Raw genomic sequence first — 18340 nt, 5'->3', positions numbered from 1 at the left:
AAAAAATTTGGGTCTAAATGAATAATAATTAGATAAATGTAAGGCATATAGTTACGTATATATATACATATGGGATGTTTACGTTCAGTGATCTGATCCGGGTTAGGGTTTACTACAGTCGCAGTAATACAACTTTCGAAAAAAAACCCTAGATTAACCCGGATTTGGTGAGGAGGCTTCCGCGTGTGGATCTGATCGGGTCTGGGTTAAAGGGGTTAAGGTAGGACGTATTCCGACGTGATTGAAGTGTCAAAAACGGACAAGTGACCAATAGCAATAGGTTTTACTAACAAGTTAAAGGATTTCCATTTATTTGAACACTGCTTGCCATTAACTAAATATCCTTTTTTACCTAATTCTGCAGCAATTACCTCCCATAATTTTTTTTTACCAATATTTTTACTTTGTACTATATTTTTATTTTTCCTTATATGTTCCAACAACAATTTTGTGCTTCCAATTGTCCAGGAATATTTATTCAGATCTGTCAAAAAAAAGAAAGTATTAATTAAAATATTTCCTTTTAATAAAGTCTAATGAAATTAAGATTTAATAATTAATGCAAATACACTTTTTTCACTCCAATGTTTTGGGTTGTGCAGGAAATTAAAGTATAATTAATAAAACTGAATACTTTACTATTTTAGTATTCTGTACTACATTTAAACTTTACATACCTACATATCTATTGTGAGCGTAGTATTTATCCATCTTTATTTCTGAAAAAATTTAGTAATTAATTGCAAATATACAGAAAATTTATTGCCATTTAAATACAATAAAAATAAGATTAAGGTTATCATTTTAAATATAATTTAATTCTTCTTAATTTTTTATTTTTACCTGATGAAATTAAAAAACTACGTGATAAAATGTTAATAATAAAAGTTTATAACTAAGTTTACCTTTATTTGCTTATTGAAATTTTACCAAAGCTGTTTTGAATTTCGATCACGTCTGAGTACGTCCTACCTTAATCCCCTTTAACCCGGATCCGATCAGATCCACTCGCGGAAGCCTCCTCACTAGACTCGGATCCATCTAGAGTTTTTTCGAAAGTTGCAGCTCTGAAACTGGGTCTAACCCTAACCCGCATCAGATCACTGAACGTAAGCATCCGTGATGTGATTAAGTTTGGCATAACAAAACGATGCAACGGTTTATTATATATTTTATTTTGTTGAGTAATAATTCTGACGTTTAAAAATGTTATTAAGTTTTATGATAAATTATATTTTATAATTTAAAGGTAACTTTTATAATGTACAACATGTGTGAAACAATACGAAAACGTATCTGTGATATGCGAACAGTATAATTATATAAATTAGCATAACAGCAAAAATATATTTCATACTTTGATTAAGTATAATGCAAAATGTCTTGAATATGTATAAGAATATTTATATTATTATGATTTATATTAATGCGCATGTGTATGCATATTATATCAGCCATGTGTAACGTTTGTAGATCTTATAGGTTAAGTTAAAGAATCTCCTTTTATTTTTTTTTTCATAGTGTTTAGCGAAAGCTCCTAATTTTTATAACTATGTGTCTGACTACAAAATTGTCCACTTTCTTCTTTAACCACCAAGAAAACCAAAACAAAATTATTTTTATATCATTCTATTATGATTCGCTATTCCTTCATTAAGATTTGTATTTACCATTTGTCAAACAACGTTATTTCTGACCCTGTATTTTTGTCGTAAGACTGTTTTAAGGAAGAAATAAATTTATTGCTTAAAAGAAGTCTATTCAAAGATTACTTTTATTATAGCATTCATTATACGTTAAACTATAAAAAAAAATTATTTTTACAACATTTAAACAATAAAATATTTTGACAATGTATACATTAAACAAATACTATTATTTTATTTAAATGGAGTAAATATTTAGTCCAAAAGCATAAAATGAAATAGAAAAATATTGTACAATTATATATTAAAAAAATAATCTTCTCTTTCTCCCCTTTTAATTATAAGAAATTTATAAACTTTACAAATATATTTCCAGATCCTATGGTTAGTGTAATTTTAGAAATTGAAAAAGCAAAAACTTTCAGTATGTATGTACATTTCAACTTACAAAAACATGCAATAATATAAAAGGACATAATACTTTTATAGGAAACATTTATAATTAGCAATAATTATGATCTGATACTAAATTTCGAAAATAATTTTTAATAAAATTTGTTCTACCATGCTCGTTTGAATTTTCATCCAGTAATTCATTGCTAATATTATAAGCAGAACTGTCGATATCGGAGTTTAGTCACGGCTTTCACGAAGTAAGGACGTGTTTACATCCTACTTATTACTGGCTGTGGTAGATTCTAACACAAAAAACAAGCTTCGCTTGTAAACAAAGGACGGCAAGTACATAAATCGTCCATCGTAAACAATATAGTGAAATAAAATATTCCAATTGAAAAAATTAGTGAAATCCAAATGCTAGGCAAGTATTTATTTTTACTGTGGGAAAAATTAAAATTTCGAAAAAGAAATAGTAACATAAACAAGTTACTTGCCGGGGGCCCGTAATTTTCATACGTAAGTCACTATCATACAATAAAAGCGTTGCTTCTCCTAATTCCAAAATGTAGCTACTTAATGTCATTGCACAGAAAGGGCCCCCGGCAAGTAACTTGTTTATGTTACTATTTCTTTTTCGAAATTTTAATTTTTCCCACAGTAAAAATAAATACTTGCCTAGCATTTGGATTTCACTAATTTTTTCAATTGGAATATTTTATTTCACTATATTGTTTACGATGGACGATTTATGTACTTGCCGTCCTTTCTTTACAAGCGAAGCTTGTTTTTTGTGGGATCTTATAACGTTTTGTAAGAATATAGGAGTTCAAACTAATCAATTATTTTAAATAATTCAATCTAACAAAACATTTTCCAATGTTCTCATCATTCCATAATGTAAAGTTTCAAATCAAAATATTAATTTGTTATTCTACTAAATAAAGTACAAACTATTACAATGATATAAGTTCTTTCATAATTACACTTTTAGAGGTATTTAACATAGGATTCAATGACTGTTTGAGTTATATTTTCAAAATCTTATACCCAAAATCAGATTAAAGCCTTTCGCTTTCAAGAATATGATTCTAAATTTACCTGTAAATCCACCTTTTTCTTAGGTGTTACTCTCACTATCAACTTTGCATTATGGTTCTTTCTCTGGTAAACTAGTACCATTTAATTATTCTTTTGATTAATATAAACTGTAAAATATATACCAGTTAATACAATGGAAGCCTATGTTTTTTAAGTGTACTGCTTTCAGTTTCCTGAAGTTACACACTGTATGCTTTATTACATGTGAAATATTGAAATAATGAATTCCTTTCATATACACATCTACATGATTTTATTATCATTTTCATCAACTATATGAGTTCTAAATCCAAAATTGTGTGCCCAAAATCACCTGCAAATCCTTCCCTCTCAAGGATTTTCTTATGAATTGACTCATTTTTCCACCTTTTTCTTAGCTGTCACTCAATATCAACTTTGCATTATGGCACTTTCTCCAGCACATTAGTGCCATTTATATTTTCCTTTCATTAATATAAACTGGGAAATACACCAACTCCTACAATGGATGCCTCTCTTCTTTAGATATATAGTTTTCAGCTTCCTAAATTTATTCACTGTATGCCCCATCACATGTAAAATATTGCAATCATGAATTCTTTTCATATTTACAGATCCACATAATTTTGTTATAATTTTCATCAACTATGTGATTTTTAATTCCAAAATTGTATACCCAAAATCATCTACAAGCCCTTCACTTTTAACGATTTGCTTAGAAATTCATCCCTTTTTCTTAACTGTTACTCCCAATATCAACTATGAATCAGGGCTCTTTTTCAAGAAAACTAGTGCCATTTGTATTTTCTTTTCATCAATATAAACTAGAAAATACATAAATTAATGCAATGGAAGCCTCTATTTTAGATATACTGCTTTCATTTTCCCAAATTTATTCACTGTATTATCTATCGCATGGAAAATATTAAAATGATGACTTCATTTTATTGTTTCACTTCTATATAGATGATGTTTTCATTATAATTATTATTTAATTGACTTATATATTTCAAAAAGTTTATGCCCAAAATCACCTGCAAGCCTTTCACTATCAAGAATTGGCCTCCAAATTTGTGAATTTCTCCACCTTTTCCTTCGATTTAACTCTCACCATTAACTTTGCATTATGGCTCTTACTATGGCAAACTGATATAATTTCTGATTTCTTCTATTTAATATTATAACTCAAGCCTGCACAATGACACAATAAACACGTTATTATAATTCAATCTGAAATAAAATCTCACTAAGTTCCAAAAAATATATTACATATTATATTATAAAACTCAATGTTATACTTACAAGAAATTAAATAATTTTTTTGCAGATAATAATAATTTCTTTCTACTCTGATTAGGAAAGCGTAGATAAATATATGGTTTTAATACTTTTTTTATATTATAATTGAAAATTAAGTAACGATTAGCAAATATTCATCTACTTTTCTTTAATCGTAGTAATAAGAAAGTTTTATTGTCTCCTGGATAATTGTTTGTATGTATGATATAACTTATCGGACAGTTAAATTCCACATCAGTTTAAAGAAAAAACAGTTAAACATGCATTTTGTTAATGATTTCAAACCCTGGAAGTTTAGCATATGATTTTCAAATACCTTAACAGTTTCTTGCAATTAATATGCTCCTGATAATCACTGATGCACATAAATGATGAAAGTATACATCTTCTTCGCACAGTGTTGAAAATATGTAAATATTAATTTTACTTCATCCAGTCAGCTCTATCCTCAACAATTCAAATAGAAATATTCTATCTTAATTTATCTGAAAAAGAAATTTCACAAAGTACCACAAAGTATACTAACATCCTGTATTATAAAATACAATGTTATACTTATCTAATAATTATCAACTCCTTATGTCATTATTGTTCGAATATATTTGTCATTTTAAAAATTAAACTCATTCACTAACATAATAACGAACATTCTCACTGCATTAAATATACATAACCTTATATTACTATTGACAGTTAACAAGTCGCCGGATTAGTTATATCGACTACATCGATTTATTTGCAAGTTCACAACTATAGTTTCGTCGTTGAGTATAGTTTGTTGGAAGCGATGTGAAAATGACGTCACTTTCCTTAGCGGCCAACTTCAGCCCGAGACATACACAAGCGGTCAACTTCAGCCCGAGACATACAGATCAGCCCGAGACATACAGAAAGGAAGGAGAAGAATTTCAACTTCGGCATATATATAGCTAACAGAGTATAAGATCTCTGAATTGCGTGAACCGATTTTAATGTTTATGGGCTCAAATGAAAGCTCGTTCAAAACCATTTTAAGAAAAGCTTTGCTTAAATCATGATAGTGGATTATTCACAAAGAAAAATCGGTTTGAAAATTAGGACAGCCAAACTTGCTGTATAAGAGAGTAGTGCCTCGACGGCCGTATATACATGTCATTATCTACTTTTTTCTGTACTTGCCGTCGAGACACTACCGTGTCTCTTGATTATTCTGTGTCGCGCTGAATTATCATTTGTGCTGTCGGATATCAGTTATTAATTCTAAAATCTTCGCGGCTCAGACAAAATTTGTCTGAGTCTTTTACCCAGTCTGCCACTTAGTGGCTAAGTGGGGCAAGATGCAGTCGGCTGGGTCTACTCCGTCTATCATGGCTCTTCATAAACCTGTAAGCTCTAATACTTCTGTTACAATTCCTACCTTCTCAGTCGCCACACCTGAGGGCCTTACCTATGCTACAGCTACTAGAGTCAGGAGAGATCAAGGAATACTAATTGACTGTATCGAGGACTTTACTCTTGCCGATTACGCTTGTGCAATAGGCTTGATAGTGGATAAAAAGAATGTCATTAGTGCTTCTAGAATCTCGAACAACAGAATATATATCTATCTTGCAACAAAAGACATGGCTCAGGAGTTAGTAACAAATCACAGCTACATTTCCATTAATGGACGACCCGTCTCTATTAGACCTCTAGCGTCAAATAACAAGAAAGTTATATTCTCGAATGTTCCTACAGAACTTCCCAATTTTGCTATTGAGCAGGTTTTGAATAAAATCAATGTCAAGAGTTCTTCCCAAATCATTACACTGAGAGCAGCTATTGGTTCTGATGGTTTCAGCCATGTGGCCAGTTTTAGACGACAAATATTCGTTAAACCTGATGACAGATAAAATTCCAGCGATTTTTAAAATTAATTACGAAGGACTGGATTACACTATTTTTGCTTCTTCAGACTCTCAGAAGTGTTTCATATGTAAGATTGAAGGTCATTTGGCTAAAAATTGTCCAAATGTAAAACAGGCTAAGAAAACCATACAAGGTGATATTCCTCGCACTATTGGCACAAATGACTCGTCTAATTCCACGGATAAAGGGAAGTTGACATCGGCAGATGAACAAGAAGAGGGGGTCCCTCAGGCCTTAAATGTGATAACTGATCAACAAACTGCTAATGAAAATAATGATAATAATAATGAGAGTCCTAATGTTTCGCTGGAGAAATCCGTCTCGATACAAACAGAAGCTGATACACACATACTTAATGACAATTGCCCCAACCGTCGCTCAAGCAATAATATTATGGAAACCAGCGAAGGCTCGGAACAAGTGTACAAACGACCACTCTCACTTCATTCTGATGAAATCTCAATTAAAAATCCTAGGAAAAAAAGGATTCACGTTCAACTGGACCAAGACTCGGATATAAATTCAAGCAATGAATCCATTGCTTCAACTAAAAGCAATGCAGAAATAAAAAAACAGAATAGATTAGCTAAGGAAAAAGCAAAGGAATTGGATGCTTCCAGTGATTTGGATGAAAAGCTACTTCCTATAAAACATATATTGATAGAACATCCATCGGAGTTCATATTAACTTACTCACAACTGAAACAATTTATTCTAGATTGCTCAGGGAAAGCAGACATCTTTAGCATTGCTTTATCAGTCACAAACGACATTAACAATTTAATTAAAATGCTTAGAGATATTTATCCCAGTTTATTGGAAAAATCTATTAAAAACAAATTTTCAAGAGTGATCAACAAGCTGGAGAATAACCGAGCCTGGACACAGACTGAGCATAGTCTAGGACCTAAATAAGTTGTTGGAAATGTTTATTATACTTAGTATAAGTTTATCATCTATTTAAAATTTCTGTTTCAAATGGCTTCTACTAATTTTAATTCTAACATTAATTTAAGGATCCTGTACTGGAATTCCAGAGGCATTGCTAACTGCAAGTTTGAACTTAGCAGACAACTGGAAGAATTTGATATTTTTGTTGGAGTAGAGACCTGGCTCAAGGAAAGAAATGTATTTAAAGTTCCAGGTTTTCTTACATATAGGTGGGATAGGAAGCATAGGCCCGGAGGAGGTTTAGTTATTCTTGCTCGAGCAGTACTCAAAATTTCTATATTATCAAATCTGTCAATTATGAACGATGATATCGAGGTTTTTGGCATCTCCATCACTAACCTTACACCGATCATTAATATAATAGCTTTATATAAGGTTCCAAATTACATTACATCTCAAAACACATGGGAAATGATTCTACAAGCCTTTGATAGTTATAGTAACTGTCTTATCTTAGGTGATTTTAACTCCCATAATGTCCTGTGGAACGGAATCAAAACGGATTTAAATGGCACTAGACTTCAATCAGCTTTGGTAGATTCTGGTCTTATTTTGGTTAATGACAACACTAGATCCCACGTTGATGTAGCCCGGGGTACGGACTCTAATATTGACCTTATCCTATGTTCTCCTGACCTTTTTAGGTTTCTCTCCTTCGAAATGTCAGATGAACTTAAAGGCTCTGACCATTTCCAATTTTTTGTTTCTATATGTAATATCAAGAGAACCACAAGCCATAATATGTCAAAAATTAGTACTCAGAAAACAGACTGGGTTGCATTTCGTAAGATTCTCTCTAATAACTTTCCTCTTTTTGAGACTTTGGAATACTCCTCACTTTCATTGCAACAAAAATATAATCAATTAACAAAGTATATCATTGATGCAGTTACGGCAAGTACACCTAGGCCTAAAGGTGATGCTGGGATCAAAAATAATATTAGGAACCCGCACCCATCAGCCTCTTGGTGGGATTCCACTTGTGACAAATTAATTAGGTTAAGGAAAGTTGCCTTGTACAAATGGAGACGTTCTAACCATCAGTCTGATCTTATCATCTACAAACAAGCCTGTGCAAATGCAAAAAAGCACATTAAATTTTGCAAAATTCAAGATTTTAGAAAGTTTGCGGCTAGCCTGGATATTCAGTCTGACCCGACATATGTCTGGTCTAAGGTTAAAGCATTTAAAAATAGATTTGTAAATCCGACAAACTCCTCCTTATCTGGAACTGTTAAGACAGAAATTCTTGTCGAGGCAGTAGATAAAATCTGTTGTCCTTGGGTTCCACTTAATCCTCTCATTATATTCCAGGAAAATGAAAATCAGTTTCTTAGTGATAAATTCACCAAGGTGGAACTCATCTATGCACTCTCTAGATGCAACACGAAGTCCTCCCCAGGCCCAGATCTAATTTGTTATAAAAGTCTAACAAATCTTCCAACAGAATTCTTAAAGGTTCTACTAGATCTCTATAATGATGCATACTCATCAATGGAATTTCCTCAGACCTGGAGACAGAGTAGAATTCTGCTCATTCCGAAAGGCGGGTATAATAAAGGTGTTCGTCCCATCTCACTCACATCGTGTGTTGCCAAATTATTTGAAAGAATGGTGAAACAACGTCTTCAATGGTGGGCAGAACATCTGTCCCTTCTTCCGGTTACTCAAGCAGGGTTTAGAACGAACTATTCTTGTGTTGACTGCCTTGCATCCCTGACATTGGAAATCGAAAAAGCTTTCCATACAGGCAAAGAAGTGTTAGCCTGCTTCCTGAATGTTAGAGAAGCCTTTGACAGCGTCCTACCTAACATATTAATTGAGAAACTCAGCAACATTGGCTGTCCTGCAAATCTTCTAGCTTTCATTCATTTCTTAACTTATGAAAGAACGCTTACATTCTCTGGAATTGAATCGGCTTCTGCGGAAAGAAAGACATACAAAGGTCTCCCTCAAGGTGGGGTGCTCAGTCCATTATTGTACATAATATATGTAAACGATATTATAAAAAACGTCCCTAGGAATATAAAGAATGTACAATTTGCTGATGATCTGACCATTTACACTACAGTCACAAACCCACAAACCGATAAAAAAGCTATGGAGAAGGCGCTGCTCACTATCCATGGCAATCTACTAGAATTGGGTCTTGACCTTGCACCAGCTAAATCAGTTCTCATTCACTTTAATAGGAAATCCATAAAACCAGGTGTTGCCTGCTTATCTTTGAGGAACTATAATATAAAATCTAGTGCCGCAGTTAAGTTCTTAGGAGTTTGGTTTGACTACGAGCAAAAATTTACAAACCATGTAGATTATATTAAAAACAAGTGTTTTCAAAGGCTTAATATTCTTAAATTCATTTCTGGCCTAAAATGGGGAGCCAATCCTAACACAGGACTCATAATCTATAAGGGGCTTATTAGATCTATTATGGATTATAGCAGCTTTATTTATTACCCATATCTAGAATCCCTTTCAGTGAAAATTGAAAGAATTCAATATGCATGTCTCAGACAAGTTTTGGGGTATCGATCCAGTACTCCCACTAATATTCTGCTTGGTGAATCCAATTGTATGCATATTAACGAAAGAGCTAAGATCCTGTGTAATAGATTTTTGGCTAGCAGGCTTTCCAACCACAACTCCCTGGTAGCTCAGGTTGTACACAATTTAAAGATCTTTGAGATACAGGGGCATTTTATGACTTTGCTGATGAACCAATTATCTTCGTTTTCTAGTTTCCTCCCATTAATACATGAGAATAGACCTATACCTATGGACCTTAATGATTACAGAAGCAGAATGGAACCCATCAGAATAAATACTGATTTAGGTTTTGCAATCAAAGAAAGCAATCATCACTCTCAAATTTTTTTAGAGCACTTACACAGCAGAGTTAAGACAGGTGTTTCCTTCTACACCGACGCAAGTAAATTTCAGAGTAATTCTGATTCCTTGTTGAGCTCAGAAAGGGCAGTAGGATGTGCAATGTTTTCCCCAGAGCTAAACATATCGCTTAAATGGAGTATTAACCAAGAGGCTTCGATTTTCACGGGAGAGGCCATTGCGCTTCTAAGGGCTCTGGAGCTTTTAACTGGAATCAACTTCTCTGCAGCTTACATATACTCTGACTCCCTTAGTGTTTTGCAAGCCATAGCCAATCCGTATGGACACTCCAAAATCAATCCTTATGTTCTCAAGATTAAGAAAATTTTAAATGGTACTCTAAAAAACAAGATCATCCTGTTGCATTGGATTCCTTCACACGTCGGTATAAAGGGGAATGATAAAGTGGATAAACTTGCGAAGGAAGCGTGTTTGAAAACGCCTTCTAGTAACATTACTCTGCCCTATACTGACTTTTTTGAACTGTTTGGGAGGAAAGCGGTCATTAAATTTAAGAATTCTCTCTTTCAAGAGGGGACATATAAGGGAACTATATATTTTGACAGATACTATAGAAACTGTAGTCAGCCATGGTTCAAAGGGCTTTCCCTGCCTAGAGATTTTATTACTTGGGTTAATAGGGCCCGGTCCAATCACTATCACCTTAGATCTTCCTTGGCCAGGGTTAGAATAATTAAAGACGCCGCCTGTGACTGTGGAAGCCCAGTTCAGGATCTGAACCATATTCTATGGAATTGTACTCTGCTAGAGGAGGCAAGAAGTCAAATGGTCGCTAGACTGCGTAAGTTAAATTATTTTTCTCCTTACTGCATTGAGGAATTCCTTGCTTTGCCTAAAATTAAATCGCTCTACTTTCTGTTTGGCTTTTTGAAGTCCTCTGAACTGCTATGTTAATATCGCCTTAAGTGTTCTGCTGATCATATTACTAATAAAGATGTACATATTGTAATGCTAATAACCCTTAATGGGTTCTAATGCAATAAATAAAAAAAAAAAAAAAAACTGTCGATATCCTCATCTGCAAGTACTGATAATCTTGAGATATTGTGTAAGATAGCACATGCTGTTATTAATGGCAATGTTCTTTTTGGTGTTTTGAACCTAGACCCTAAGCTCAAAACAGCAAATTTTCTTTGCAAAATACCAAAACACCTCTCCACCATGCAGCGAGTACGAATGTGAGCTTCGTTGTATAATACTTCTGATGATGTTTGAGGATTTTGAAGTGGCGTCAATAAATATGGCAAAGAAGGGTATCCAGAATCGCCTAATAATATTCCGTCTCCAAATTCTAGGTTTTCAAAGCGTGCTTTAATTCTTGAGTTGTCAAATATTGTTGAGTCATGTGCAGATTCAGGCCAACGGGCAACCAAGTCTAATATTTGTAATTTGGAGTTTACAATTACCTGCACGTTTATCGAGAAATACCCTTTTCTATTTCTGAAGAGTTCACTGTTTTCTCCACCTGTAATTAACAAATAAATAATTTTAATAGATTGGTGTTATACACTTAATTTTAGTAATTATACAAAATTAATATTTTCCAAACCATAAGATTGAATTTTCACATGAAAACAGTCTACTGCTCCTATAACTTTGATGAACCCAGCCAATTTAAAATTTCCTATTTGACACTGTCGAATATCATTGTTGTTTGTTGGAAACTTTATGAATTCCGAATGTAGCTCAGTAATTGCAATCGAAACTTTATGAATAATTCTCAGTGCACTTGAAACACTTATGCCTATAAAATCTGCTATAGCTATAACAAATGAGCCTGTTGCTAAAAATCTAAGAGTTACCAATAACTGAATTACTGGTGGGATGAAATTATTTCTAGAATTTTGAAATGTACGTAATATTAATAAGAATTTTATTATTTTAAATGAATGGATTTACAATATTATTTTATTACCTATTTGTTCTATTAATTATATTACATTCAATTTTATTTAACACCATATTGAATTCTTCTTTGTTAAGCATAAATCTATTTTTAAAATCAAAATTATTCAACATTTGAAGCCAATTGTTCCTTATCCTTATTACTCTAGGTCTTCGTGCAGATATTATTTGAAAATTATGATCGTCTTCGTCCAACCAATCTTCAGCTAAATTTTCTATCCTATCCAAAATATCCATAATGCGAAAATAAGAGCACCTACAATGTTTATTATATTAATTACTTTTATAGTTATACATAGGCTATTTAAAATTATACATTAAACGCAGTTTTAGTCCTTTTTTTAATTTACCTGTACTCGTTGTCAATTTAAGGGGAAAAGAAATTGAAATTAAGAAGCAAAATTTCAATTTTTCTATAATTTATATTTTTCACGATTTTGGCCAAAGTAAGAAAAATCTATGTGAAGTACAGTTCTTATCAGTATTTCGTGATTGCCAACAAAAATTTCTATCTTTTTCATATGTTGGTAGCCCTTTTTAGCTGGCTAACCGTAAGCCGGGCTTGATGGCGTTGGGCCTTAATACCAACTTCTACTAAAATCTTACTAGAACATTTTCGGTATTGTGTCGCCGACCCAACTCCTCTATACTATCTTATAGCAAAAGTTTACAGACAACAGCAGACGAAACGCGACATCGACAAATATGAAGATGACGTTTCGGACTTAGTGAAAGCATTATCCAAAAAGCATATTATTTATTTTGGAAACGTAGAGATGTCGAAAAATGGAATGGAAAATAATGCAAATATGGTGCATATATATAATATTATTTATCAAGTATAAAAGGGAAAAGATCGGATGCAATTTTCAGCCTATAAAGAGGAAAAAGCATCAGATAAGTATCGGGAGCAGCAAGTCAGAAGAAAGACTAATTTAACAAAGCCAAATATTCTTTAATCTTTCTTTTGATTTACTGCTCCCGATACTTATATGATGCTTTTTCCTCTTTATAGGCTGAAAATTACATCCGATCTCTTCCTTTTTATACTTGATAAATAATATTATATATATGCACCATATTTGCATTATTTTCCATTCCATTTTTCAACATCCCTACGTTTCCAACATAAATAATATGCTTTCTGGATAATACTTTTACTACGTCCAAAACGTCATCTTCTGTCGATGTAGCGTTTCGTCTGCTGTTGTCTTTAAATTTTTGCTATAAGATAGTATAGAGGAGTTGAGATGGACATGAATCAATTTTGCGAGAAGCATTTTTGCTACAAGATAGTATAGGGAAGCAGAAACTATACCTGTACATGATTCAGTTTTGAACAGTGTAGTACAGGGTCTTTTCCTAACAGCGGAGCATAGGAGATTTGTGTTAGTTGACTATAGCACTCGGAATGATCGAATCTGAGAGCGCTGATTGGTCATTATTACGTAGTACCAACAGATAATAAGCCGTTACCAATAGTTGGATACAAAAAATGAGATTCATCCGTCATATTGGTGTGGAGAAATGTTTACATGCTAATCCTAGCAGAAAGAGGTGTAAAATGGAGAAATGTCAAATGGTAAGGTTACTAAACTAAAAATTGAAAATAATGAATGAAAAGTACGAATATTCTTCATTTTCATTCAAAGTATTCAATTTTTATTTTAGTAACGACAACATTTGACATTTTTCCATTTTACACCACTTTCTGCTACGATCAGCATGTAAACATTTCTCCACACCAAAATGGCGGATGAATCTCATTTTTCGTATCCAACTATTGGTAACGGCCTATTATATGTTGGTACTACGCAATATTGACCAATCAGCGCTCTCAGATTCCATCATTCCGAGTGCTATAGTCAACTAACACGAATCTCCTATGCTCCGCTGTTAGGAAAAGACCCTGTATGTATCCAGTGAAGCCAGACGGGGACGTTTACGTTCGTGATCCGATCCAGAACACGATCCAACCTAACCGCAGGAATGCAACGTCAAAAAAAAAATTACGAGATGGATTAGAGGCTTCCGCGTGAGCTCGATCCGATCCGATCAGGAGATTCAGGGGGTTGGTGATCAGTGCTGGGATTCTGTAACTTCCCAGCGATGATTGTCGGTATCGCTAACTACCGATAGTTGTCGCTTCCAGTAACGAAACAGCGATTCTGTAACTTCCGTCTATATGGATTCAGTAACTAGTTACCGACAACTTTCGGTAATTGAATCGAGTTACCGAGAGATATCGCTAAGAGCGATTCTGTAACACAAAGTTTTCGATAATTGTCGTTAAAAATGTCGGTCACTACCGAATTCTATCATTAACTTAACGACGACCGTGATAGGCGTCGGTAGAAGCTTACCGAGAAAGTAAATATAATAAATGTCACAAATATTTCTTAAATTAATATTTAAAAATCACAAAAAAGTACTTACAATAAATTTTCTATATAAATTAAGGCTTGTACAATAAAAATTGTAGGAAATAAAATTTAATATTTTTTTAATTTTTATATTTAAATATAAACTATGTGTACACACACATATATATTTATATATGTATATATATGTAGGAGTTTTCTCTAAAATGTAGAATTGTATTCTTTAGGCGAGTTCGGAAATTGGCTCTACTCACTTGGTCGAAGCTTTCCCTAGAATTCCCTATTAGCTCGGTCTAGTAATTCTGTGTTCGGACCAACTAGGACCAAGCGAAATTCTACCCCCAAAAGCGACATATCCTATAGCGTAGTACTATTTTGGGTACTACGCTATAGTCGCTGCTGATACTACTGGTCGGCGGAAATACGTCAGAGGGTAGAGACTGTAGAGGGACCGCAATATAGATATTTCTAATTACTAATTTCAAAATACATAATGCATGGTCCGTGAGCCAAGACAAATGTTAGTATTATTGTATCGTACATACAATATACATACCGCAAGTTATAAAGTAATATAAAGAAATAAAGTGACAGTTTTAATCTTACTGACAGCTGATATACTGATGGTATAAGTGAATAAATAAAGTGACGAAATTTGTAAAATGTACATAAAAATAATTTTTAAAAGTATATAAAGGACTGAACATTTTAGATAAGTATAACAATAAATTTTATAATATAAAATGTAAGATATAAATATTTTGTGGTACTTTGTGGGATTTTATTTCAGATTAAATTATAGTAATGTGTTTACTATGTCACTGTGCTGAAGATGGAGCTATGCGGATTTTCAAAATTAAAATAAAGGAATAGACTAAACATAATGTGGTTATTGTGTCATCGTTGAGATTCAAACTATGTTAATTGAGACGGATAATAAAATAAATGAGTGAAAAAACTGGGTAAATACAATAATAAATAAAGAAGCTGACAAATTAGATATATAATATAAAATGTAAGATATTTTATAGTACTTTCTGGGATTTTATTTCAGATTAAATTATAGTAATGTGTTTACTATGTCACTACTGAGGATGGAGCTATGTGGATTGAACATTAAAATGAAAGGAATAGATTCACCATGTTATGGTTACTGTGTCATCACTGAGGATCAAACTGTGTTAATTGAGATGAATATTAAAATAAACAAGTCAACACATTGGGTAAATACGATACAAATAAAGAAGCTGACAGATTACATTTGTAATTTCAAATGTAAGATTTTATATAGTACTTTTTGGGATTTTGTTTCAGATTAAATTATTGTAAAGTGTTTACTATGTCAATGCTGAGAATGGAGCTATGTGGATTGAACATTAAAACAAAAATAATAGATTCACCATAATGTTATTTCTGTGTCATCGCTGATGAGGATCAAACTGTGTTAACTGAGACAGATATTAAAATAAATGAGTCAGCAATTTAGGTAAATGCAATAATAAATAAAGAAAATGACAGAATAGATATATAATATAAAATGTAAGATGTTTTATAGTACTTTGTGGGATTTTGTTTCAGATTAAATTATAGTAATGTACGTGTGTTTACTGTATCACTGCTGAGGATGAAGCTATGTGGATCGAACATTAAAAAAAAAGAATAGATTCACTATAATGTGGTTACTGTGTCATCGCTGAGGATCAAACTGTGATAATTGAGATGAATATTAAAATAAAGAAGCTGACAGATTAGATATATAATATAACATGTTAGATATTTTACAGTACTTTGTGGGATTTTATTTAAAGTTAATATAAGTAAAATAAAATTTTTGTTTTCTTTTTACAATTGTATCTATATTAATTACTATATGTTGCAATCTCTTAAAATTAAGCCTCTGCTTTTATTAGCAAACTAATAGTTCCACACGGCAGTGATGCCAGAATCAAGCTTTTAGCAACAAAAATGAAGATAAGCGCTAGCCAGCAGCAGTATAGAAAATTTAAAGGGAAGCGGTACAAACACAACTATGCCTGGAGAGCATAGGTGTGATTTGGACTTCAGGCAACATTGGCGTCAGAAGAAGAGCGACTACCGCTAACCGTGACATTTTTACGTGTCATCCGAGTGAAGTGGTGCTGCGTTTACCTAAAAACTCAAAGCAAATAAAAATGCTTTTCCTAAATTGATTTTTAATATTGATAAAATGGTCAAATGTAGCCATTAATTAATTAGATTTGGTAATAAATACAGAAAATGCGTTTTATTATAACAAATGAGTTGAGGTAAAATAAACTCAATGTTTTTATATTAATCTGTTAACAAATGCATTTTTTTATTTATTATTGAGTCCAATAAATTATTGGTTATTAAAAAAAAAATTCCTTGTAATGAAAAAAAAAATGAAAAAATTTTAAACTTCACCAAGTCTCGAACACGAGCCCACCGCATGACAAACGGCAACCTTACCGCCTGCGCTACAGCGCTCACTTGATGTACTAAGAGCAAGACAGCCTTTTAAAGACTGACTACAATTCTTTCACTAACTCGTCATAAACGATCAAGAATTAGCTGCGATAATAAATACATTTATCTCCACAGCATTATTGCACTAAATTTATTATGTTTCTAATTTGAAGCATACATTTTACATGAAGATTCGATACTTTAAGGGTGTTCATGCAATACTCTAAATACAAAACTATTCATATGCTCGTTTATCATAGTTATTCAACTACATATAACAAATATTATAATATTACTTAATTAATTTATGATAGTTGAGCATATGAATAGTTTTGTATATAGAGTACTGAATGGTTACCCTTAAATTATCATATCTTCATGCAAAATGTATGCTTCAAATTAAAAACAATAAATTTAGTACAATAATGCTATATAGATAAATGTATTTCTTATTACAGCTAATTCTTGATCATTTATGACGAATTAATAAAAGAATTGTAGTCAGTCTTTAAAAAGCCTGTTTTGCTCTTGGCGCATCAAGTGAGCGCTGTAGCGCAGGCTGTAAGGTTGCCGTTTATCATGCGGTGGGCTCGTGTTCGAGTTTTGGTGAAGTTTAAAATTCTTTCATTTTTTTTTTCATTACAAGGAATTTTTTTTTTAATAACCATTAATTTATTGGACTCAATAATAAATAAAAAAATGCATTTGTTAACAAATTAATATAAAAACATTGAGTTTCTTTTACCTCAACTCATTTGTTATAATAAAACGCATTTTTTGTATTTATTACCAAATCTAATTAATTAATGGCTACATTTGACCATTTTATCAAAATTAAAAATCAATTTAGGAAAAGCATTTTTATTTTATTTATTCACTTATACCATAAGTACATCAGTTGTCAGATAGATCAAATATTTCTTTATTACACTTTATTTTTCCGTATACTAACATTTGTCTTCGTTCACGCCGTTCACCGTGACAGGCTGTGAATATAATATATATAATTTTTGATATATTACGTTCTGCATTTAAGATGGCTACTGACGTATTTCCGCTGGCAGTATACTTTGTGCAGTCTGCATTCCTTATATCAAAATTCACTTACTATAGAGCGTAGTACTATTCAAGATGGCGGACTTGGCAACCTTGGGCTGGACACTCAAGCCTCGAAGGCTGGAATTATTTGTACCGAAGGCAATTCTTAGCCAACTAAAAAAAGTTAAAATTGAGGAAAATACAGTATTTAAGTTGGTAGCAGTGCTTGATGCGTTGGGTGAAAAATGGTCACGTTAGGTTAGTAAGGACGATATCTTGTTACTTGACTATAGCATAATTCACTATAGGAATATTACCAAATTTCGTTTAATTTAGTTGTATTAAACGTAATGAATAAAATTATTTGAGACAAAATGGTAT

At 32.5% G+C, this 18340-nt stretch overlaps 1 protein-coding gene across 1 annotated transcript; it reads right to left on the bottom strand.

Annotated features, from left to right (window-relative positions):
- Nucleotides 1–11086: 11086 nt before the first annotated feature.
- On the bottom strand, nt 11087–12311 carry LOC136777158 (putative nuclease HARBI1). Its single transcript, XM_066733233.1, has 4 exons — nt 12085–12311; nt 11719–12005; nt 11198–11634; nt 11087–11140 (listed from the first exon to the last, which is right to left on the bottom strand). Exons 1-4 carry the CDS (start codon nt 12309–12311, stop codon nt 11087–11089), a joined length of 1005 nt encoding a protein of 334 aa, XP_066589330.1.
- Between the last annotated feature and the right edge of the window lie 6029 nt (nt 12312–18340).

This window comes from Prorops nasuta, unplaced genomic scaffold (genome assembly GCF_024137725.1).
Source record: "Prorops nasuta isolate Cenicafe-Biocafe unplaced genomic scaffold, Cenicafe_Pnas_1.2 PNAS00010, whole genome shotgun sequence".
NCBI classification, from domain to species: Eukaryota; Metazoa; Arthropoda; class Insecta; order Hymenoptera; family Bethylidae; genus Prorops; species Prorops nasuta.
The sequence above is the reverse complement of the archived record's forward strand: the minus strand, read 5'-3'. Positions and strand labels throughout refer to the sequence as shown.

Bases quoted from the DNA above. Each gene is read 5' to 3' on its own strand.
- LOC136777158 (XM_066733233.1), bottom strand. From the start codon at position 12,311: ATGGATATTTTGGATAGGATAGAAAATTTAGCTGAAGATTGGTTGGAC. The intron at 12,006-12,084 runs GTAATAAAATAA...TCAAAATTCTAG, and splicing joins ATAATTAATAGAACAAATAG to AAATAATTTCATCCCACCAG. The intron at 11,635-11,718 runs GTTTGGAAAATA...TGTTAATTACAG, and splicing joins TGTGAAAATTCAATCTTATG to GTGGAGAAAACAGTGAACTC.